At 42.3% G+C, this 24,966-nt stretch overlaps 2 protein-coding genes across 2 annotated transcripts in view; both read left to right on the forward strand.

Moving 5' to 3' along the window:
• ITGA1 (integrin subunit alpha 1) overlaps positions 1-1,537 on the forward strand; it is a 179,545-nt gene extending 178,008 nt beyond the window's left edge. The window contains exon 31 of the transcript XR_009502303.1: positions 177-1,537. The gene's annotated coding sequence lies outside the window, so the exon portion shown is untranslated. The remainder of the gene's footprint in view (positions 1-176) is intronic.
• Positions 1,538-4,775: 3,238 nt separating this feature from the next.
• ITGA2 (integrin subunit alpha 2) overlaps positions 4,776-24,966 on the forward strand; it is a 105,267-nt gene continuing 85,076 nt past the window's right edge. Inside the window, exon 1 of the mRNA XM_059916368.1 lies at positions 4,776-4,955. Coding sequence (XP_059772351.1) covers positions 4,898-4,955 — 58 coding nt within the window. The 5' untranslated portion in view covers positions 4,776-4,897. The remainder of the gene's footprint in view (positions 4,956-24,966) is intronic.

Here is a 24,966-nt window from a genome sequence, read left to right on the forward strand (position 1 = left end):
GAAGGAAGGAAGAATGGAAGGAGAAGAAAGGAAGGAAGGAACGGAGGGAGGGAGGGAGGGAAGGAAGGCAGGCTAGTTTTACTTGAGAATGTCCTTGACAAACCCATAAAAATTATTACTTTTATTAAATCTTGACTCTTGAGTACATGTCTTATATTTTGCATGAGGAAATCCAGGTAGTACATACAAAGCACCTCTGCTGCACACTGAAGTTGAACGATTGTCTCAGGAATGAACATGGAACACCAGTTTCACCTGAAAGAACAACTGATAGACAAACTATGATTATCCAGACTTGGGTATTTCACAGACATTTCTCAAAAATGAACAAAGTGGGCCTTTCATTTCAAGTGAATCAACCGATAGTCTATTTTGCCAATGATAAAATTCAAGCTTTCAAATGAAAATTAGAGGTTTGGAAAATGTGTATCTGCCAGCATGAGCTTGACAGCTTTCCGATATGGAAAGACTTTTCTGATGAGATAGGTGGCGATATGATTTTTTTGATATCGTATAATGAAATGTATCAACAAAGAGCTGCATCACTCCATGAACTAGTGTTTTCCGAATGAACAATGCAAGCACAATGGGACAAAATCTTGCATGAGATCTAGTCAAAATACTCAACGGACCAATGAAGTTTAACGCACCAGGTGCTGGAGGAGGTCACCGAGAGGATAACGGTGAGCTGGACCACGGCAATTTCACAGGCTTTCCCCGCCCCCAGTACATTCTACCCACTGTTCCCACAGCAGGAGTCACTCCAAGCCTTGAGAGATTAATGTTACTGAGACCATCTGAACTGTACATGTGACTGAATGCTATTAAGGCCTCTATGTAAACTCATCATCTTGCAGGAGGGCACAGAGATCCACTCATCTTACCCAAGTCAAGCCTATTATGCAAGTTCCCTTGCTTATTAAAACTGCCACCTACCAATCTGTAGTGGCCTGCCTCTTTCTGGGGTCTCACCTTGCCCTCCGTGTGCTGACTGTACGCGCATGCCCAGCTGAAGGATCAATGGTCCTATCCAGTCTTAACCAGCTCAGCTTGAACTAGATGCAGCTGACTCCATGCGGAGTCCTTCTAAATTTAGCATGTGTTCCTTATACAAGAAAGTCTTCAAGATCCTCCAGGTCTGAGTCAGATGGCCCCCTTTGTGACCCTAAGCTACTCTCTGCCTGTATCTATTGGAAGTTATCCTGCGGCTGGTGGTTTATTCCCCCATCTCCCCCACTAGATTATACCCTGTGAAGGACCAATTTCGAATTTCACCCAGGGTACTTCCCAGGTTGTCAAACCAGCACTAGGGTAGGAAAAGTTCATTGATATGGCTTCCGGTTTCACACTGCAACTGTTACCAAACCAGGTGCATCTTGTCCGACCTGTGGCAAGCCAAAAGGCTGAGGCACAGAGGTTTGCAGCACAGTGAGGGTTTATTTGCAAGGCAGCCAAGTGAGGAGATGGGAGAACAAATCTCAAGTCCACATCCCTGAAGGCAAGGGGCTGGGGCTATTTATGGGATAATGAATAAAGAAGCAGGGTGGTCTGAAGCATGGGGAGTTGGGGAGCATGGGGAAATGTGATTGGAAAAAGGTGCGGTAATCGTTGTTCTGCACAAGCATAAAGAAGCTACAGGCCTCTGCACCTTCCAAAGGTCACCCAGGACACTTGCCCAGTTGAAGGATCAGTGGTCCTATCCAGTCTCAACCAGCTCAGCTCAGACTGGACACAGCAGACGCTAAGTTTCTAGAAAACAACTCACTGGGGCAAACATCTTATGGTTTAGGCTACGTGCAGCTTGGAGGGCATGCAAGTCTTAAAAAGACTTTGATGCGTGAAGGCAGGTGAAATGGATTTAACCCACAGTTTCACAACTAGTCTTTTAAAAACACCACCTGTTGAATTATGGTGCAGTATCAGAGGAATAGGCACAAGTGTGTTCTATTTTTCCAGCTATAAATCTGTGCGATGACAGATTAATTCATATAATTTCACCAAAACTACGTATCTACAATGGATTGACTGCAGAAGCAGTTAAGAGAATCCAAGTGTTTTTTAAGCCAGATATTAAAAAGTTTGGCAAAAATGTAAAACAATGTCATTTTCTCGTGAATTCTTTTATTTTGGGAAATAGAGTTATTTTTCATAAAATGTATTATTTATGTTCACATGCAATAGTTTTATTGTTATTTTAAGATGAATTAACACATAAATATTGAAAAATTTATCCATTTCAATTTCTTCCATGGTAAACATTGATAGAAACAATTCACATATACAAAAGTTCTTTGGGATCCTCAATATTTTTTTCCAGCTCTATTGAGGGCTAATTGACAGTTAAAATATGTACATATTTAAAATGGACAAATTAAGTTTTGATACACATATACATTGTGAAATGATAACCGCAACCAAGCTCATTAACATATTCATCACCTCATAATATTTACTTTTCCTGTGTGTGTGGTAAGAACACTTAAGATGTATTCTCTTAGCAAATTTCAAGCATATGAGACAGTATTATTAACTATAGGCACCATGAGGTACGTTAGATCTCCAGAACTTGGTCATGTTCTAACTGAAAGTTTGTACCATTTGACCAACATCACCCCAAATTCCCCACACCCTAGCTCCTGGTAACCACCATTCTGCTCTCTGTACAATAAGTTGACTTTTTTAGATTTCACATGTGAGATCATACAGTATTTGTCTTTATCTGGCTCATTTCACTTAGCATAATGTCTTTTAGATTCATCTATGTCACTGCAAAGGGCAGAATTTCCTTCTTTTTTATGGCTGAATAATATTCCATCATATATATAATCACATTTTTTATATTCATTCATCCGAGGGATCCTGAGACCAAAGGGTTTGAGAAGCCCTCCCTTAATCTTATTTCCAGCTCAGAATGTGGTGTCCAGAAAAATTACACCTAGGCAGGATATTTCCTAGGAAGTTTAAGGCAGAAGTTCTCAAACAGTTCTGTGTCAGGAACACTTTACACTCTTAAAAAGTTAATGCGGGGCAGGAGTTGGCTCTTTGTCTCTTGAAATTTGAAATTGTTGCCTGCTCTGGAAAAATATAGCTCCTGATTTATCCTGTACCTCATGCCAGGATGTTAATTTGTCTGGTTCTGAGCACAAAAGCAAAGAAGGGTGCATTTTCCTCTCCAGCGCTCTGAGACAAAGCACAGATTCCTGTCTCACACGAAGGGAACTCTCCTGCCTCCCAAACAAGGGTCTGTTCCAAACACTTACTCACATTTCAGTGAGTCAGAAGGAAACAGACAGATATTCATCTCCCTGAAACCTGGCTGACTTCCTGCAAGAAGTCTGTGAGGAGAGCCACGATTGGGTGTCAGGGTTAGCGAGCGGCCACCTACAAATTCTCAGGTGCTATGCGGAGTCTTAGTAAGCAGGTGAGTACCATCGACAGCGCAGAAAAAAAAATGCCTTCAAGTGTTTATCAGGATTAGTAAGTAGTAAGTGACAGATAAGAAAACAGGAAACAACCAGGGGCCATAGATTTTGGTTTCAAATGTATTGAGTTTATAGTCATGATTTATAAGCAGTAGCATCTGATGAATACCAATTTAATACTTTAACAATTCGAAACTCCAGCCCTAGCTATGGTAAAGGGGAGCATTTGATTTTTACCAGTTAAGTCCTTCCCATCTTGAACCACTTTGCTTCCTAGTGGCAGTATGCCATTATGCCAGTATCCCATTCTCCTCATAGTACCTGCTCCATAAAGATTTGGAATTGTGATAATAACAATGATTAGACCAGCAAATCCTTAAGTTTAGTTTATTAAAACTTTTGATTACTTCATAAAAGTCACCGGAAGGATTCTGGTTTCAACAATGTGCTGGGAATTTGTGGGTGAACTTTCGGAGGAAAAATCAGATTTAGAGAAAAGTGAATATTCTGTTTCTTAGGTTGGGAAGTAAAAATCTCAGAAGTGGTTATGGAATGTTCTCTTTCCAGATCTGAGCCTGAAATAATGGAAGAAAATGCTCACGATGTAATGTAGACAAACAGAAAGAATCACGAGTTCATACGGGGGTTCTCACTCTTTTCTGTGTCTTGAAGTAAATCGCTTAAAGTTGGCAATCAAATCAGCTCCTTATTTGGAGAGGAAGGTATGAGGATTTATAACACACACACACACACACACACACACACACACACACACGGCGCTCTTGCAGCAGCTCTTGCTTAAATATCACTTCGGGATAATCATAACTTGTGGGCAGATCTTCTTTCCTGTCGAGTTAGTTTCTAACCTGGTCCTTCTGCGCTTATTTTTGTCCGTTTTTCCACCCACTTGGGAAAGACAGAGAAGGCATGCACCGCGCAGCCCCTGAGAACTGTGGCTGAGGCTCACGGCTCCCCCCAGCCCTCCCACCCCTGCCGGGAGCCGGGAGCCGGGAGCCGGAAGGCCTGCACGACGGCCGGGGCCGCTCGGGGACCACGGGTCTCCCGCGGGCCGGCGTCAGGCTGTCAGCGGTGGGGTAGGGACCGGCTAGCTTTCGCCCGTCTGATGCGCCCGGCAGGAAAAGCCCCGAGGGGCGAGGTTCCCACCCCCCGCCACTTCCTGGATCCCCGGGCTGGGAGGGCGTGCGGGGGTGGAGGTGAGGCCTGCGGGGGTGTGGAGGGGCCCAGGTGCAGCTCTCCGGGCGGCGGGGCGGGGCTGGGGCGGGGCCGGGGCAGGTCGGGTGTTTGCTGAGGCGAAGGGGCGGGCCTTGGCGCCCCGGGAGCTGCCCGGCAACTTTTCCCGGCTCACACCCGGGAGCGGGAGAGAAGACCTCGGGACGGCTCCTGGGGAGTCTCCGGGTCCTTGGGTCCCCGTGCAAACCCAGAGCAGCTCCAGTGCCCGGGGCGGCGGGCTCAGGATGCGGCCAGGACGGACAGGCGGCACACTGCTGCGGCTGGTGTTAGTGCTCAATCAAGGTAAGCCACGGGTTCGCTCCGCGTGGGTTGCAGGAGGAACTTGCGTGGGTCCCGGGGGCAAAAGCGAGGAGTTCTGCGCCAGCGAGGCGCAGGTGGCGCGCGTCTCTGCTCTGATTCCACGTGGACCCAGGCGCCTAGCCATCCCAGCAGGATGGAGAGGGACTCCCCATTCCCGCTCTCCCTCGCCTGGTGTCCCCATAAGGCACGGCTCACCCTGTCTGTGAAGCACCCTTCAAAGTCAACTCGATGCGCGCTTCGCTCTTAGGCACACACGCACGCGCACACATGCATGGGGGAGTAAAGATTAGTGGAGCGCCTGGAGAGCCAGAATCCTGCTGCCGGGCTCGGACAGGTGCCCCGCCAGAGCCGGACCCGGAGGTTCTGTGCGTCCCGGGAATCCGGTCCTGGGAGATAGCCTGCCCCTAGGGCGATGCCTGGTGGCTTTGCAGGAGCCTGGGAGCCCAATATGCTTATTTTTCAACCCCAGGGTGTGAATAATGTCCCTGTTTCTTCAGGACGCAGCACTGATGTTTCTTCCCTTAGGGGACGTAGGAAAACCAAGCGCCTCTTCAATACTTGGCAGAGGGGAATTCTTCACGCCCTTCTGCCTGCTTCTTACTGTTGTAACGTCGTCTGTTCGACGGATGTAAACTTAGGTCAGGAAGAGTTCTTTTCCGCTTTCTGGATCTTAGGCGCCGCCGCAACGAGAGATTTACCCGCAGCTGCAGCTCCAACGGCAGGGCGTTGAGAGCCGGGCCCACCCGTCGCCTGACTCCTTTTGCACTAAGTGGGGAGGTGAGGCTGGGGGTACCCAGCTGCGGCGCAACCACAGTCCCTCAAGAGTACTTTCTCCAGGGGACTTCCCTGGCGGTCCAGTGGTAAGAATCCGCGCTTCCAGTGGAGGGAGCGCGGGTTCGATCCCTAGTTGAGGAGTTAAGATCCCGCGTGCCACCAGGTGTGGCAAAAAAAAAAAAGGCTATTTTCTCCAGACCATTATCCAGAGCCTCACGTGTGCTTACTTCAAGAACTTTAGTTTACTTTTGGGGTGGGTTGGGGTGGGGGGAGTCGCATTTGTATATCATAGTTTGAATAGCTATCAAAGCAAAACAGACAAAAAAGTGGTCTCTGATTTTCAGGTGTTTTTACAAAGAGGGTAAATCTTTCTTAAACTGCCCTCTTTTGAGGCATTTAACCAGTTGTTATCATGAAAGAATTCTAATGCAGAAGACCCTGTAGCATTTTCTCCAGGTTAGAGAAAGAGAAATAACACGACCCCAGCGGAGAATAGGCATCGTTAGTTTTCCTGTCTAACCCTGGGTCTGGTGCTTCACAGATATTCTCTCCTGGGACCCCAAGAGTGTTTTGAGGGGCCATCAACCCTAACTTAGGGGTTTCAGAGAAAGTTGGATGCACCTTGAGAATCAGCTCCTGGACACCACCACCTTCCCAAGAGCTAATGGACATTTCAGTGCAAGCCTTTCATCTCTCTTTAATTACCCATTATTAACAGAAGCTATGGAACTATAACATCGTTTTCTTATCTTTGAAGTGTTGAGGCTTGTTCTTTAAAAAGCAGTGAGAAATACTTCAGAGGAATGTAGTGCCGCAAGGCATGAAGTCAGGTACAGAGACTTCACCTGGAGTTGGTTAACAAGCGCAACTCGCCGCAAGCCAGCAGAGGTGATTTAAAATGACATCTGTCCAAATAGTTTGTATATTTCCTCCTTCCTCCTGCTCCAGGTGTTTACATACTCATGGAACAGGTTTTCTCTTAATTCAGGGTAATCATAATAAAACTTTGTCATCTGTTATCTGAACCCAAGTTCCCAGGGAAACAGCATCAGTTTTTGATACCATGAATATCCAAGATTAAAATGAATAATTGAAAGCTCTCGGTTTGTGACAGCTGCAGTGTTTTATGGCATGACCCTATCTGTATAAAATTTTGAGTACTCATCATTACTGTACAGACACACATGTAGTTGCTTATAAGTTATATCCATGTATATTTGTGTAATATAAATACCAAAAATTAAAATGTAAAAGGCGCATATGTGTATGCGTTTATACATCTACCACACACCAACCACTGTAGAAACTTAAAACCATCAAATCTCACTTTAACACGTAGATTCAAATTCGCTTTCTATAAACATTCTCACAGGTATTTAAGAAAAAGCAGTGCTCATAGTTTGGTTTCATATTTATCACTTTTCATTGATCATTCCTTGGTTTAAGTGCTTGCAATCATTGAAATGGTAGCCGGCAGGTTGAGGATGGAAGAGAAAGACCATAAGAGGCCTGGATAATCCATAAACTAAGTAATAGGTCCATAGGGAAAAGGGAAATGTGATTTTAAAATGCACGACGTCACTTACACTGTCTAGTGTGTTGCTTGGCTAAGGATAATCCTTCCCTAGCCTCATCTCTTGCCCTCTCTGGTACCCTGCCCGAATCACCCCCTATTTTCAGATCCCTAATTTCCCCTCAGGCTGTAAATATTCTAATTTCCCTCTTAGTAAGCAAGTCCTCCTTTAGTATGTAATTTGGCAGCTCTTTCCTCCTGAAGCACCCTCCACCCCTGGCTTCTGTTCTCCCTGTTTGTCTCCTATTTTCCTGGCTGTTCTTTCTTAGTCTCCTTCCCAGGCTCGGCTGTTTGGCCCAGTCCTTGCTGGTGTTTGCAGAGTTCCGTGCTGGATCCTCCTCTTCATTTTACCAGTTCTCTCTGGGCCTGCTCCCTGCTCAAGTCAGCATCTCCAGCCAGACTTCCCTCCTGAGTTCCAGATCAGTGTTTCCATCTGTTAGCAGATATCTCCACCTAGATGCCCTATATGCACGTCCAACTCCACGTGTCCCCAACTGAAGTAGATATCTGTCCTCTGAAATTTTTTCCTGCATTGTCTATTATTGTTTAATGGCAGCATTATCCTGCAAACGTGGAAACCAGGGATCTCTTGCCTGGTCTGCAACCTCACAAACTGTCTCTAAGTTCTGTCTGCTCTCCCCAACTCATGTGCCTTCTTCTACTGCCCAGTTCAGGCCCTCACTTTTTTGTGTCTGGACTCCCACTGTCTTTAAGCTGGTTCTCCTGTGTTTGTCTCTTATCCCTCCGGTCCATTCTCTGCTTTGTCACCAATGTTATCTTTCTAAACACTTATCTGTGTCCAATCACCCCTTTGCGTCAAATGTTTGGTGACTTCCCATCTCACGTAGTGCGCAGTCCAAATTCTGTGGCACGTCAGAAAAAGTCCTTCGCCATCTGGCCGCAGCCTGCCTGTTCAGCTTCTTCTCTACGACACTCCCCCTGTGCACACCTACACACAAGCACACACACTGCACATATGCACACTCACAGTACACACACCCCAGAGCCATGTATACGCACCTATACACACCCTTCTGTGTTCTGACTGCACCTGATCATACCATATTTGGTGTTAGAATATTTTCCAGACTATTTTCTTGGCCTTCACTGCCTTGATGCTTTTTCCCTTTTTTTTTCTCATCCCTTTGCAACTCACCGTTGTCCTATGTTGAAAGAGACAACCCCAAGTAAAATTATAAAGTAGGGAAGTTTTTATAACAAAAAGGGAAGTTTGAAGTAATCTCTCATTTCTGGGACCCACCCTCAACGACCTCTCTCATCTCAGCCCCAGCCCCTCAACCACCTTAGACCACCAGCTGATATGGTAACTCCCCTCCCCCATGGCTCTCCAGCTACACCGGCCCAACCTCGACTAAGCTTTGCTTTCCTAAATACTGGTTCTCAAGCCACTGTTTTGATTCACATTCATGGATTGGGGCTCTGGATTCAGTATTTAAAAACAATTACTCATACGTTTCTGATGTTCAGCCAGGTTTGGAAGTAATTGCTTAAACATTAGCACTGCACTTTCTCTTTCCTAACAAATTAAAATTCCAGAATTGCCTGTACCACCTTGTTTTGTGATGACCACCAAGTCAGGTGTATTTCACCACCAAGAGTCAGAGAATGCGTCAGTTCAAGTGAATTCCCTCTAAAGTATGTGATGACTGCTCCTGTCTTAGTGTGCTGAAAGCCTTGGGTGTATAAAAAGGGAAAAGCCTGTTAATGCAGAGAGATGAGCTTCTAATGGTGGAATTTTAGACATTCAGCAAAATAAAGGCCATTCAGTCTGTGTGTTGAAAATAAAAGAATTTCAGGAAGAATAGGAAAGATATTTGGGACCGAAAGTGTCATCTTGACATCATGTAAATGTTACCACTAAAGTCACTATCAGCCCTGCTTAACTTGGGACATTACAGAAAGATCCGGCACAGCATAAGAGAAAGAACTATGGAAAGCTGTTACTCCAATCAACAAGTCAAAGATGTGGAGGGTGTGTGTATGCGTGTGTGCTTTTGTATCTTATGGTAACTAATGATTTACCTGGAGGAACACACAGAATAATGACTCTTTTTTTTTAACATCTTTATTGGAGTATAATTGCTTTATAATGATGTGTTAGTTTCTGCTTTATAACAAAGTGAATCAGTTATACATATACATATGTTCCCATATCTCTTCCCTCTTGCATCTCCCTCCCTCCCACCCTCCCTATCCCACCCCTCTAGGTGGTCACAAAGCACAGAGCTGATCTCCCTGTGCTATGCGGCTGCTTCCCACTAGCTATCTATTATTTTACGTTTGGTAGCGTATATATGTCCATGCCACTCTCTCACTTTGTCACATCTTACTCTTCCCCCTCCCCACATCCTCAAGTCCATTCTCTAGTAGGTCTGTGTCTTTATTCCCGTCTTGCCACTAGGTTCTTCATGACCTTTTTTTTTTCCCCTTAGATTCCATATATATGTGTTAGCATACTGTATTTGTTTTTCTCTTTCTGACTTACAGAATAATGACTCTTAAAGAGAAGAACCTTGATACCACAAATCCCGAGACAACAATAGGTCCTCTGTGTGAAAGTGACCCCTATGATTCTCCCTTCTGATGATACATAGGTGCTTTGTTGCTCTGGATGCAGTGAATTCCATAAAACTAGTTTTTGATCATATCTTTATGCAACGCTTGCTTTATGTAAGGCAACGCTCTGGATCCAGTGTGGAACCACTGGAAACTTGAAATGTGGTCCAGAGAGGTTGTAGTCTATTTGGAAACAAGTCCACGCATGGGGAAAAGACATTGTCTCAGTCCCTGGGGGGTGCCTAACCAATTTCATACCCTGCCATCCACCTTTCTGACAGAAGCCCAAGTACTGGGTTAACCCCTCCTCTGCTCCTCTGCACAGCTAGGAGATCCAGGGAAAGTTGAAGGGTAATTGGACTGAGCCAGTACTGGTGGTCCCAGATCTCTCGCCAGTGTACGATTTAGACATGGACATATAATGGAATTTTGACCAATGAGATATGGAGTGAGATCCACTCAGGGACTTTGGGGAAAGAATTTTTCATTCCTAAGGGAGATGCTAGTTAATAAACATACTGTCAGGTCTAGATGTAAATCTTGGAACAGCTGTAGCCATCTTGCAACCATGATGTCAGGACTAGCTTGGAGATAAAGCCAGTACACTGGCCTAGTGGAAAGAGAGAAAGAAGAGGGTCCTTGATATTCTTTTATTGATAGTTACTGAAATTTCAAGCCATCATACCTCCTGGTGTCTTAAAAAATTTCTGTGTAATTTAAAACTTGCTATGTTGTTCTTGTTATGTTGTTGTGTTGTCTATGCCTATAACATAAAGATGCAATGTAAGTTTCTATAACATAATAGGTGTCATATGGTCTCATGCAGTTAATTACTGAATGAATGATACAGAACTAGATGTTGAGTTCAGAGGATGGAGAAATATCACGGTGACACGTTTAAGTATCAAGCCTCTAGAGAGGCCATCCTGGGGGCAGGAAATAATTGTTACCATTCAGATCTACTGTGAAGGGCCTTAGAGATCAAAGTTCAGTTCTTTGTAAATGACTGTAAGTGGTAATACGGTAATGTAATCACTAATAGGCCCCAAGTCTCCTAGTTCCTGGGGCCAGATGTTTTAGATACTTAAATAGGAAAGGAGAAGGCCATTATGCCCGGAACACATTACTCAAGGTATTCACAGAAAGTGAGAGCTGGGAGGCGAGTGGGTGCCCAACCATGAAAGGCCTTGTAAACCCTGGAAAGGAGCATGGAGTTTATCTGGAAGACAGTGGGAAGGCTCTGAAGGTTGTTAAGGGACAGTGACACGCTCAGGTTGGCCCCTTGACAGATCACTCTGGCAGCAGGGGGGATGGTGCAGTGAATGGAAGCTGGACTGAAGGCACCAAGACCACTTAGGAAAGAACTGGGTCTAGGTTCGGTGTTAGAGATGGCGGTGGTTCAACTATACTCCAATATAAGATAAAATTAAAAAAAAAAAAAAAAAAAGAAATGGCAGTGGTAAAAACCCAGATAGTGGCAGTAGGGAAAGATAGCTGGGGACAGATGTGAAAGGTATTAAGGAAGAATGGACAGGATTTGGTGATTGATTTACGAGGGTGGCAGGGAGAGAGGGAGAAGGTTAAGACTGAGACCTGGGTTTCTGATGTAAACAACTCGGGGGGTGCCATTCACCAAGACAGGAGCGCTGAAGGACAGCAAGGTTAGAGGAAAAAGAGAGCAGTTCAGCTTGACAGGTTGAGTTTGAGACATCCACGTGAGTACGTGTAGCTACTAGATGGTTATGTGTAGCGGTGTTAGGAACAGGAGCGAGAGCAACGTGGGGATAGAGATTTAGGAGTCGTGGGCATCTGGAGAGGGATTGAAGACATGATGTTGATGAGTCAGACGAAGAGAGACTAGAAGATGACTTTGGCGACAACCTGAGGAGCTACCTTAGAAGGTCAGGTGAGGAAGCGGAGCTGCCAAGGGAGAGAGAAGGCGCAGCTGGAGGAGGAGAGAGAGGACTGTGCAGACTGGGGCACCGCAGAAGTGTTTCGAGAAGGAAGAGTCGGTCCACAGGATCAACGTCTTCACAGAAGTCAGGCAGGTCTGACCCCCTGGGTGAGGGCAGTCTCTGCCGAGGGGAAAAAACAGAACCGGAGTGGGGTCAGCTGAGGAGTCAATGGAAGGTGAGGGATGGGGACAGTGTCAGGAACTTTGGCAGTAAGAGAGGAGCGAGGAGCTAGAGGGACGAGGTGGGAGGGGCTGCTTAAAAACAGACAAGCAAACATTGGAGAAACTTGCATAAACATTATCATTGTGTTTACTTCTGTCACAGTACTGCACGGTACACTTGTAAGTTTTGAAATTTACATTGAGGCATCCGTAGGTGGCAGGAGTCCGTGACACGAGAGAAGCGAAGAGGAGAAAAGGGGCACGCATGTCCGTGGAAAGGCTGCTGTCAGGGAGAAAGAAGAGGGAGGGGGGAAACTGGATGACCCGCAAGGGCAGCAGCTCCGGACAGATTAGAAACCACAGGTGATCACGTGAAGGAAGTCGGAGCAGGTTCTGGGCTATGAAATGGAGAGGATATTAATTGATGAGAGAAAGGTGAAGCCGACCAAGGCACACAGAGAGAAAACTCAAAACAATCTTTTCAGAAATCATAGTCCCATATAGCACAGAGAACTAGTGTTGTCTTTGAAAGGTTCTGGTCATAAAATATTAAAGCCTTTTATTCTGCATAACAGTGGGTTTTTGTTCAAGGCGTTTTAAACATTTCTATTTAATATAAATTAGAAAAGAAATGAATGTCTACTCTTAATTTTGTTAAAGTTAAAATTAGTTCAAGGTACTATTCAAGTGTTTTATCCAGTCTATGCCTGCTGACTCTTGTACACGTAAACTACATTTACTAACCAGTATAAACTCGAACTGCATATTTTCGTAATGTTTTCAGGTCCATTGAATATGGGGACTGTTCATAATTTTCAAATACATTTTTCCTCCTTGGAGAGAATTGTGTGTTCTGTTGACCAAACAGTTCATAGAAACTGGGCAACTTTGTCAATGAAGATTCCTGCATTATTATTCCATGTTCTGAAAGGGTAACTGCAATTCTTCCTTTTATTGGTTTAAAGGGACTAGAGCAGTTTTTACTGCAGAAACCGTACATAACTCCTGATCATTGAAAGGCTTTCTGTATAAAAATGAGGTTAATGTTTAAATGAGCAAAGGGGAAAAAAAGAGTGATGGACACTGTATTGTCAGTGTAAGAGATTATTTCATTGTGTTCTGAAGAGCATGTACAAAGCTATTGTGCCCCTGCATGCCTTGAACATTGGCAGTTGTCATTCTCCTGATTCATTCGAAGGTGGCCTTTGTTTGTCTTTGTGTAGGCCTGATCTCATTTCCATGGATACCATGTAGAAATGCAGACTGAATGCAAGCTGGTTCCTGGCCAGTTCAGTAAGATAACTCTATTCCAAATTGTTTACCAGTTTCCTTCAGGTCCTTTAACCAAATAGCTTCTTGGACGCTTGTTAGAATATGGGCAATGAACCTTCTGAATTGTATAACCTTTTTGTAACCATATTCTGAATACTAGTGCATAAAATAGATATTTCAGAGAAATTGACTTAGTTTTCTGTGTACTTATTGTTTGGGGGGGTGGGGAGGGAGGACATAGCCTTGGTAATTGGAATCATTTTATGTGATCTTTATTTTCCTTTCAGTATAAAAATGTAATAGCCCAGATAAAAAAATCTTAATGCAAAATGGGAAGATGGTTAAATAATTTATGTGAATGTCATAGTGTCTTAGTTCTTTCAGGCTGCTATAACAAAATACCACAGACTGGATGGCTTGTAAACAACAGAAGTTTATTTCCCACAGTTCTGGAGGCTGGGGAGTCTAAGATCAAGGTGCCAGCGTGGTCGCATTGTGGTGAGAGCCCTCTTCCTGGTTCATAGCTGGTGCCTTTTTGCTATGTCCTCATATGGTGGAAGGGGCTAGGGGTCTCTCTGGAGCCTGTTTTATAAGGCACTAATCCAGTTCATGAGGGCAAAGCCTAAGCACCTCCCAAAGGCTCCCACCTCCTAATACCATCATCTTTGGGGGTTAGAATTTCAACATATGAAGTTTGACGGAACACAAACATTCAGACCATAGTATGTAGTAATTAAGAAGTCCCTTTTATTATTACAGTATTTAATTTTTGCCCCCAAGGAATCAGACTTTAACATATTAGTATCATTTTTGTTTTTTTGGCTACGGTTCCAGTGAAATATGACCTTAGCCCTTTATAACAGTATAGTCCCTTAGTCTCTTACCTTAATCTGTGTTCTCTCTTTTTAAAATACAATTTAGCCCCCAACCCGTATTCTATACATCCTTTAAGTAAGTCTCAATTTCACTGAGGCTCATGCACCCCAGGAAGCCTTCCCAACCCCTAATCCAATTTAGTTGTCCTCCTCACGTGGACCCTTTCATAACAGTTGTCACATTCTACCTCAATGATATGTTTACTTGGCTCTAAATCCTATAGATCGCAAACTCTGAGAAGACGGGGGCCATGTCTTCTTCACTTGTGCCAAGTTGAGTTTTGTTGAATGAATGAAATACGTATGACAGCTATCGTAACACGGGTTAAAGGCACACTTTCCAAATGAATGCCAAGCCCAAAACCTCCTAGTTCTTTCCAACTCGTATATGCCAAACGCTTCTATTTGCAGGTTTATCCAAATTTGCTAAAATATTCCTTTAGTTGATCAATTGTTTGTTTGTTTTTTTACTTCCTTGAGAGAGTTTGTTTGCTTTTGGAATATTTCTCCTTTGTCTTGAAATGTCTAACTAGTATAGCGCTATTGACAAGTAACAAGATGAATAAAAGTATTAGGACAGTGCAGACATCTTTTTTTCCCTAAAAAACCCTTTCTTGTTCCCCTCTTCTGTCCTCATAAAGCAGTACCATAATTTATCATCAGCTTGACTCTCTCTCCCACTGAATACATTTTTAAGATCACCTTTCATCCTATTTATCATTGTATTCTCAGGACCCAGCATATAGTAAGCACCCAGAAAATGGTTGGTAAAAAAATTTTTAAATGAAAATAGAATTTTGATAATATGAGGTAAATATGTCCATCAAAGTACTAAACTTGATTAATACTTTCAGTTTATAGCTTTTCTTTATAAAGCAGAATATTTCAGTATCCTTATAGAAAATGACATATACTAACATATTCTCGTTAACAGAAAAAATATTTATATTTCTTCCTTTTGATGTTCGTAAGTGTGGATGTAAATTTTCATAGATATACTTGCCATTTATATGAAAATGACTCATTTACTTTTTTCGCTTGGTATCTTTTGTATATACTTTTCCCTGTGGCCCTCATATTTATAACTTTACATTAATACATCCTGCCATGTCATGGTTAACTATTGTCCCATTGTTGTATATTTAGGTTGTTTCCTGTGGGTTTTTTTTCCCCCTACTGCAAGTAATGTGGCTATAAATATCATTGTGCAAGGAGCTTTTTCTTTCTTTTTTCCTTTTGGACAATTTCCAAAAGCAACGTTACTGGATCAAAGATTATCTGTATTTTTTAGCTCCTGTCGCATACTGAACACTGTGGTCATCAGTAATGTGTGATTTTTACCAATTTTACCAACATTAGATTTTAATTTACTTTTTGTAGGTTTTTTTTTTTTTTTTTTTATAAATTTATTTATTTATTTATTTTAGCTGTGTTGGGTCTTCGTTTCTGTGCGAGGGCTTTCTCTAGTTGCGGCAAGCGGGGGCCACTCTTCATCGCGGCGCGCGGGCCTCTCACTATCGCGGCCTCCCCTGTTGCGGAGCACAGGCTCCAGACGCGCAGGCTCAGTAGTTGTGGCTCACGGGCCCAGTTGCTCCCCGGCATGTGGGATCTTCCCAGACCAGGGCTCGAACCCGTGTCCCCTGCATTGGCAGGCAGATTCTCAACCACTGCGCCACCAGGGAAGCCCATGTAGGTTTTTTTTTTTTTAACTTCTTATAGGTTGATGAGTGTAACCTGGTGCTTCATATTTATTTTAATTCTCATGCTTTATATTCATCAGAGTTCATTTCTAAGTTACAATTTTAAAATGCCTATCTTTTGGAAAATATATGTAGAGTAGGATATTCTAGAATTTAGGCCTAGAAGAAACCTCAAGAGACCATCTAGTAAATGCCTCATTTTTACAGTAACCAGCTTTTGAAATGACTAAAGCCCAGGTCCATCATTTCAAGATAGCCTTCAGAATTTCCTCTGAAAATCTCTTTGACAGACTTCTCCTTGTCAGCTATTTCCCACAGATTGATTACAATCCATTTTCATTTGAGGAGTGGCAGTCCTCTGGTTAAGATTTCCATACTTCCGTGGGTCAGAACCTTTTAGGGGGAAAGAGAAGACATTCTGTTTGCCAGAGCACTTGACTTTGAGTCTCCAAATCTGGAGATTGTTCTGGTTAGCTATTGCAATGTAACCAATCACCCTAAAACTTAGTGGCTTAAAATGACGACCATCATTTGTTATCTCTCATGGTTTCTTGCATAGGACTTTGACAAGAGCTTGGCTGGGCAGTTCTGGCTTGAGATCTCTCATGTAGTTACCTTCAGAGGGTAGGCAGCTCTCTCTCTTCACGTGTCCCATCAAGGGGTTTCTTCAGCATGGCACGCTCTGGGTGGCCTGATTTCTTGCAAGGCGACTCAGGGATTTAAAGACAAGTGTCCCCCTCAAAACTGGCAGAAACTGCATGGTCTTTTCTAACCTAGACTCAGAAATCATACAACTACATCTATTCATCAAAGAAATTACCAAGCCATACCTAGATTCTAGGGGAGGAGATTTACTCAGCGTCTTGATGGGAAGAATGTCACGTAAGTCCCAGACATGTTTTAAAACCACCACAGTGACTTAGTCAACTTAATGGTGTTTACAAGACTGTTGCTTGTTTATATCATAGTTGTTCAACTTCGACATTATTGACATTTGGGGACTAGATAATTCTTTTGGGGGATGGAGCAGCGGCAGTGGCACGAGGGGCTGTTCTTTGCACTTTAGGATGATGAGCGACTTCACTGGCCTCCACCCACTAAATGCCAGTAGCCACTCCCCTTCCCCGCAACAGTGTGACAATGAAAAATTTGTCCAGACATTACCAAAAGCCTCCTGAGGGACAAAATTGCTCCCAGTTGAGAAGCACTACATTAAACAAACATGTATTAATGTTCATGGCATCATGAAAGGAACTCTAGCTCTGAAGAGTAAATTTTAATTTTAATGCCATTTTTCTGGCTGACTTTGGGTAAGTCACAGGCAAACTCTTCCCCACCTTGCTGAGTCATTGGGAGGATCAAATGGAATTATGAATGGAAAAGTATTTTGTGCACTGTAAAAGCATATATAATGTTACTTTTCAAAATTCATATCCTTGGTATTCATCCATTTTTATCATCATTCATTTTTTTTTTTTTTTTTTTTATGGCTGTGTTGGGTCTTCGTTTCTGTGCGAGGGCTTTCTCCAGTTGCGGCAAGCGGGGGCCACTCTTCATCGCAGTGCGCGGGCCTCTCACTATCGCGGCCTCTCTTGTTGCGGAGCACAGGCTCCAGACGCGCAGGCTCAGTAGTTGTGGCTCACGGGCCCAGTAGCTCCGCGGCGTGTGGGATCTTCCCAGACCAGGGCTCGAACCCGTGTCCCCTGCATTGGCAGGCAGATTCTCAACCACTGCGCCACCAGGGAAGCCCCCATCAATCATTATTTTAAGGGACCTCAGTGGAGTGTCTATCATAGGGTAGTAGAGTGTCAGACACGGGAGGAATTGGAGGATTCAAGGCAGTCCCTCCAGGAGCTCTGCTTTCCATGTCTAATGTTACCTGTGGAGGAGAATCTAGATCCTTACTGAATGTAAAATTTAACACTCAAAACAAAGACTTTTAAGGAAAAGTTGCATTTTTCTTTCTTAATGAAAGCAGGAGAATGTTACGCTGCTACATTCCAAACGCAGTTTTATGCTTTTGGCTTTTGCACTACTTTTATTTTTTCTTTTAAGCACTATAGCTATAAGCCAGACACTCTAGAGCTTAAATCTGTATATACAGTGAATGTATGGTTCTTTTCAAAGGGCCTACAATTTCTAAGTTTAGTTGCTTTATTTTTTTTTTGAGAGGAGGGGGGACAGGCTTTCTAAATTATTTCTGCAGTATTGTCCTTTCAGCATGAAGACAATGCTATTGAGAATGATTTCCTGTAATTTTGTACATGTTCAAAGGATCTAATGTGACCTATGACCATTTTCTGTTGTACATATTCTAGGTAATGATTAGCTACACTTGAGAGTTTGAAGTCTGTTTTCTTTTTTTTTTTTCCTAATATACTGTTATTTATTTATTTATTTATTTTTGGCTGTGTTGGGTCTTCGTTGCTGTGCGCGGGGGCTTCTCATTGCAGTGACTTCTCCTGTTGCGGAGCACGGGCTCCAGGTGCACGGGCTTCAGTAGTTGTGGCATGTGGGCTCTAGAGCACAGGCTCAGTAGTTGTGGCTCACGGGCTTAGTTGCTCCACGGCATGTGGGATCTTCCCAGACCAGGGCTCGAACCCGCGTCCCCTGCATTGGCAGGTGGATCCTCAACCACTGTGCCACCAGGGAAGTCCCATGAAGTCTGTTTTCTTAGTTTCAAAGTCAGGGTCTGAGTAACCCCATTTCCTGTGTTTGTGGTTTCCTGGAGGGTCCGTGGGCTGATAATGTTTTCTTGGCTCTCATGGTGAGTGTGTCTCAGCAAAATGTAGACACGCTGTCCTCCTATCCATTGCACAGCAGTTCTCAGAAACTTAAATGGAAACTTATTCAGGATATGTTTTTTTATGTGAGAGGTGAAAGTAGGATCACAAATTAACATGCCTTTTACAATTTCTCAAAAAGTATGCTATTATCAGTAATATATAATGATGTTAGTAGTAAAAAAAAAAAAGACAAAAACAAGCTGTCTTTACTGAGTGCTCATCATTTGCTGGACACTGGGTTAGAGTTTTATATATACTGTCTGATCACAATAAGGTAGGCTCATAGATTAGGTCTATTTCACGGGTGAAAAAGCGGTGGCTTATATAGGATGAGGAGCTTGTCCAAGGTCACAGAGCTATTCCAACCTCAGAGGCCAAGCTTTTAGGCTCTGTGAGGTACTGTAGGTCTTGCCCAGTATGTGGATTTTTCAGTTAAAAAATAAAAGCCTTATACTTCCAGCACTGGCATACTTCTGCCACTACATCACCCCAAAATATAAGGTTCTCCTAAAGCTAGATAAAAAGCAAAGTTAAATGTTCTCTAAAATTCTAAATAGAAAATAAAATGTGTGTATATTTGTATATACATATGTATGTACATATTTATTAATCTTTTAATCTACCTCTATATGTATCTTCTCAGTAACCTGCATTCAAGCATCTTCCCTTGAATCAGTCCAGAACTTATATTTATTGATAAACCTGGTCTTTACTGATCTCCCATTATATGTATAACTTATTATTATGTGGAAAGGTGAAACAATCAGCAGTCCATCTGTTAATTCAATTGATTATTGATCTACAACCATGTAGATACTCTGAGTACGGGGGAATATAGCAGTAAACAAAACAGACAAAGTCCCTACTTTTCGGGACAAAGGCAGATTTACCATAAAACAAGGGAAGCTTAAGCTTCAGGCACCCTCACTCTGCAGGCCTCTTCCCATGTATTCACATGCCTGATATTTTTATTAAATATGCAAAAGTTCAGATCATTGTCTCTTGTATACCCTAACGTAACATATTTCAACAAAGACATCAACAACAAACTGGTTGATAAATGTCATCAGTTCAAAAAGTTTCTGGATTAATCCCTTTAAAAGAAAATTTGAGGTACCTTGAAATATTATAGCTCCTGTATGATACTGGAAAACAGTCCTAAACATTTACATGACATTACAAATAAGGTGTTATGAAAATGAAAGAAACTTTCCTTAACTGTAAATAATAATAATTTTAAACATTCAATTTACCATGTCAAAAAAATTACTTTTTAGAGAGTATGATTTTATAAAGTTATCAAGTAAAGAAGTGATCAAAAGATGTAGAGCCAAGGCAAAATGTATTACAGAAGTATGTCAGGCAATCAGTAAAAGGTATGTTTTTTAAAAAATATATTTTTCAGCTTTTACAACTATTTATTTGCTAGGATTACTTTTCTCATTCTAAACAAAAAGTTAATTTTATACCTGAATTTGTTTCACAATTTTATAATTTTTTCCTTAAAGAGACATTCTGTCCCAAATTGTAGACATGTCAATCCCTACAAAACTTAACTCTTCTAATACAGTTTCTAATGAGGGTGGCAGACAAATTAAAAAGATAAATACATAACATAAGAGGTAGCAATGCACAGTAAGGGGGACAGAGAATGCTGGGCAGGGAGTGGGAAGCAGGAAGATATTTTTTTGCTTGGTGTTATATTATATCTATTGCTATATAACAAATTACCACACATGGGGTAACTTGAAATAATATACATTTATTATCTTACAGTTTCTGTGGGTCAGGAATTTGGGCATGGCTTCACTGAGGTCCTCTGCTTCAGGATCTCTCATAAGGCTGCAACAAGGTGTTGGCCAGGACAGGGGTCTCATCTGAATTCTTAACTGAGGAAGGATCCACTTCTGCTCATTTTAATTGTTGGCAGAATTAATTTTCTCCAGGGCTATTAGACTGAGGGCCTCAGTTCCCCACTGGTTCTCAGTGGAAGGCTGCCTTCAGTTCCTTGCCCTGTGGGCCTCTTTGCTTTATCAAAGCCAACAAGAGAAGGCATCTACTAGCAAGATGGAAGTTACAATCTTATGTAATGTAGTTACAGAAGTGATACTCTGTGATATTTGATTCTGCATTTTGAATCTTCATTTCTATTGGTTTGAAGTCACAGATCCTGCCCTCAAGGGGAGAGGATCACACAAAGGCATGAATAGCAGGAGAGGGGGATCACTGGGAGCCCCCTGACCACCACAGGTAGTGAGGAATGGCAGCTCTGATGGGTTGATGTTTAATGTAGAAACAGAACGCTCTGGGAAGAGTGTTCCATGCAGAAGAAACAAATGCAAAAGGCCTAAGGTCAGAGTGAGTTTAAGGGAGCCAAGTGAGTGAGCTAAAAAGTTAGGATAGGAGGTGAGGTCAGACAGGGTGGGGAGGCAATGAGTATGCAACTATCAAGAGACAAAACGTACACAAGAGAACAGTAAGTAACATTTCGAGGTAGTACATCACAATAAGAGATGCAGATGGTGAATTATAAGATGGGTGCGTACAGGCTAAAATGATGGGGGAAGACCCAAACCAAAAGTTTATAGAGAAGTGGCCTGTGAACAGAGATATAACAGAAGAAATACTCCCTCAGTTACATCTATTGTTTCCATACATGGCCTCGAGATGTGTCAGGCATATCTTGTTAATGAGCAAGCTATTCAACAGGCGCTGACTTGCTAAATACACAAAAATGCTATTCTGAGAGAGAGAGAGGGAGAGGAAGAGAGAGGAGTTTCTCCTTTCACATAAAAGGAATTTAGGGAGATACTGTTCAAATAGAAAGTGAATTGATGAGCTGGTATTCCAGTACTTTACCCCATCCTCTCGGCCATTGGGAGCCAGTGAGTCTGCCAGATGGCAACTCATCCTCCAACATCCACATGAAAAAAAGAGAATATATTGAGTTGTTAGGAAGCACTGTCATAATAAATGGACTTCAGAAGCAATTGCTATAGACTTTTGAAGATGTTCATTGCCTGCAAGATCAAAAATTGTGAAAGGGCATCAAAATCACCCAACAGTGTGCGCAATACTCTAATACTTGATGTAGTTATTGTCACAAAATAACGACTTGTATTTTTTTCATACAAAATGTGAACCTTAAATGATATAACTTGAATTAATATATATCTCTCCTGCATTTATATATGCACCTCTGTATATTGACAGGCTTATCTTTGAAACGCAGCATAGTAAATTGAAAATTTCTGATATAATCCAATTTCCCCCATCTTAGTCTGCTGGAGCTGCCGTAACAAGACACTGCTGAATGGGTGGCTTTAACAACAGAAATTTATTTTCTCACGGTTCTGGAGATAGTAGTCCAAGATCAAGAGGCCATTAAGGTTGGTTTCTGGTGATGCCTCTCTTCCTGGCCTGTAGACTGCTGCCTTCTGGCTGTGTCTTCATGTGCCCTTTCCTCTGTATGTACATGCAGAGAGAGAGATCTGGTGTTCTTCCTCTTCTTATATGAACACCAGTCCTGTCAGATTAGGTTCCCACCTTTATGACCTCTTTTAGCCTAATTACCTCCTTAAAGGTCCTATCTTCATATATAGTCACATTAGGAATTAGTGTTTCAACTTGGGAATTTGGGGAAGATGTAATTAATCCATAACACCCCTTTAGGTTTAACTACATAGTAATGCATTTATTTCTGCATGAAAGTGATGCACATATTTCTTTAATATGAATGCAGAGTAAATGTCAAATAAATGATACATGCACACATCATTAAAAAAAAAAGTGGCCATAAATTACGAAGCAGAACAAATTATGAAATTATTACCCAGATATTAGCTGTAATCTCTTTGCTTCTTAAAATTGAAATATAATTCTTTTGAATCCCTATTCCACCCTTACAGGAAAATATAGTGCTCTCCCAAGATTTCTCTGAACCCCCAGGAGTTATCCATTTTCATTGTCATTCAGCCCTCAATATCCAGACTGGGGAGTTTTTGTTCTCCACTCTGACAAGTCTGATATTTGATTTTACGCTATGTAAAAGCTAATACATTAGCTCTTTACAGTTTCATGGATGCTGACAGATGACATGAGGTTCCTGAGTCAGAGACCAAGGACTTTATTACTCATAGCATGACAGGTAGCACGAGCATGTTTACATCAGTTTCCCTGTGCTTCCCCCAAAGTATCATGAGGGCAACGGCAAGGGCTCCAAATGGAAGCCTGCACACATTGAGTAGGTTACATTATGAGAGAGGAAAACTGAGTTTGGTGACCTGATGTTTTACAGCAAGAATTCAGCAAACCCATTCTTTGTCCTGGAGAGTGAGATTACCTTACCCTCAAGGTTTCTTGCTGCAAACACAGCCCTGAAAAAATGGCCCAGGTAAACATCGGGCAGGATCTAACTCTACTGGCATACCCACCATATTGAATTGTATGGTGGTCCCCAAAAGATATTTCTATATCTCAGTCCTCAAAATCTGTGAATATTACCTTATTTAGATAGAGGGGCTTTGAAGATCGCCTTGTGGAAACTGTTGGGAGAAACATGAATGTTGAAGCCACTTTCAGTGAGGGCTCAGAAGGAAATGAGGAACACGTTGTTGGAAACTGAAGGAATGGTGATCCCTGTTATATAGTGGCAGAAAGTTTGGCCTAACTGTGTCCTACTGTTGTGTGGGAAGCTTTCAAGCAATTAACTTAGATATTGAGCTGAGGAGATTTCCAAGCAAAATGTTGAAGGTGCAGGCTGCTTTTTTCCTTGCTGAATGTAGTAAAGTGCAAGAGGAAAGAGGTAAATTGAGGAAGGAAGCATTAAACAAAAAAAGAACAGTACTTAATGATTTGAGAAATTCTTAGTCTATCCAGATTCAAAAAAAAAAAAAAAAGAGCAAATATTAGGAGACTCATTGTTAGGAAAGTGTGCTCTGAAGAGAAGGCCAAGGGTGTGTCTGGAAAACGTTTTGCTGAATGGATTAGGCGTGTGCTTCCTGGATCCTCTCAACCATCTCAGCAGAGGCCAGGAAGAGAGAGAGAGTTATCCAGGAAAGATCTGTGGAGAGCTTTCTTGTCAAATGGCACAGATCCCCATGACATACACAGGAGACCTACAAGGTTTTTAGGAATGTTGTCTCAGCAGAAATGCTGCTCTTGGACTGAAGGGGACAAAGAAGCAGAGGCCAATAGAGCTGTTGCAGGCCCAGAGGACAGAGCCTTGAGCAACAGAGGATTATTTTCAGGACTGAAAACCTAACGGAATTTGACCTGCTATGTTAAACTTTCTTGGTACCAGTGACTCCTTTATTCCTTCTAATCTCTCCCTTTTAAATGGAAATGTCTCTCACATGCCTGTCACACCATCCTTTTTTAGAATCAGAGAAATTATTTTCTAGGTTCACAGACCCCCAGATGGGGAGAAATTTGCCCCAAGACAGATCATACCTGGAGCTTCACCCATCCCTGATTTAGGTGAGAGTGTTTCTCCTGGACTCTTAAGCACAGTTCTTCTGGGAACCTTTGCTGCCCCTAAGAGAGCTCCCCTGCGTCTTGGTGATAACTGGACCTTCCTGCTGCCCCTGCCTCTGCCGATACCTCTGCAGCTTCTGAGGACCTGTCCCCACCAGCCATGGGATAGAGATTTGCTCCACATCCTTAAAGCAGTGGCACCCTGTGCTTGCACTTTCATAGAGATTCAGACCTTAGAGTTCGTAATTATGAGTAATTTGGATTTTATTTTATTTTTTATTGAGATATGATTGACATATAATATTATATTAGCTTCAAGTGTACAGCACAATTAACTTATAAAATTTTTATTGGAGTATATTTGACTTAATGTTATATTAGTTTCTGGTGTACAGCAAAGTGAATCAGTTATGTATATATATGTATCACCATCCTTTTTCAGATTCTTTTCCCATGTAGGTTATTACAGAATACTGAGTAGAGTTCCCTGTGCTAATCAGTGGGTCCCTATTAGTTATCTATTTTACATATAGTAATGTGTATATGTCAATCCCAATCTTCTAATTTATCACTTCCCCCACATTTCCCCTTTGGTAACCATATGTTTGATTTCGAGATCTGTGAGTCAGTTTCTGTTTCATAAATAAGTTTATTTGTATCATTTTTTATTAGATTCCACATGTAAGTGATATGATATGATATCTGTCTTTCTGTCTGACATTATTTAGTATGATAATCTCTGGGTTCATCCATGTTGCTGCAAATGGCATTATTTTGTTCTTTTTTATGGCTGAGTAATATTCCATTCTATATATGTACCACATCTTTTTTATCCACTCCTCTGT

This window comes from Balaenoptera ricei, chromosome 3 (genome assembly GCF_028023285.1).
Source record: "Balaenoptera ricei isolate mBalRic1 chromosome 3, mBalRic1.hap2, whole genome shotgun sequence".
NCBI lineage: Eukaryota > Metazoa > Chordata > Mammalia > Artiodactyla > Balaenopteridae > Balaenoptera > Balaenoptera ricei.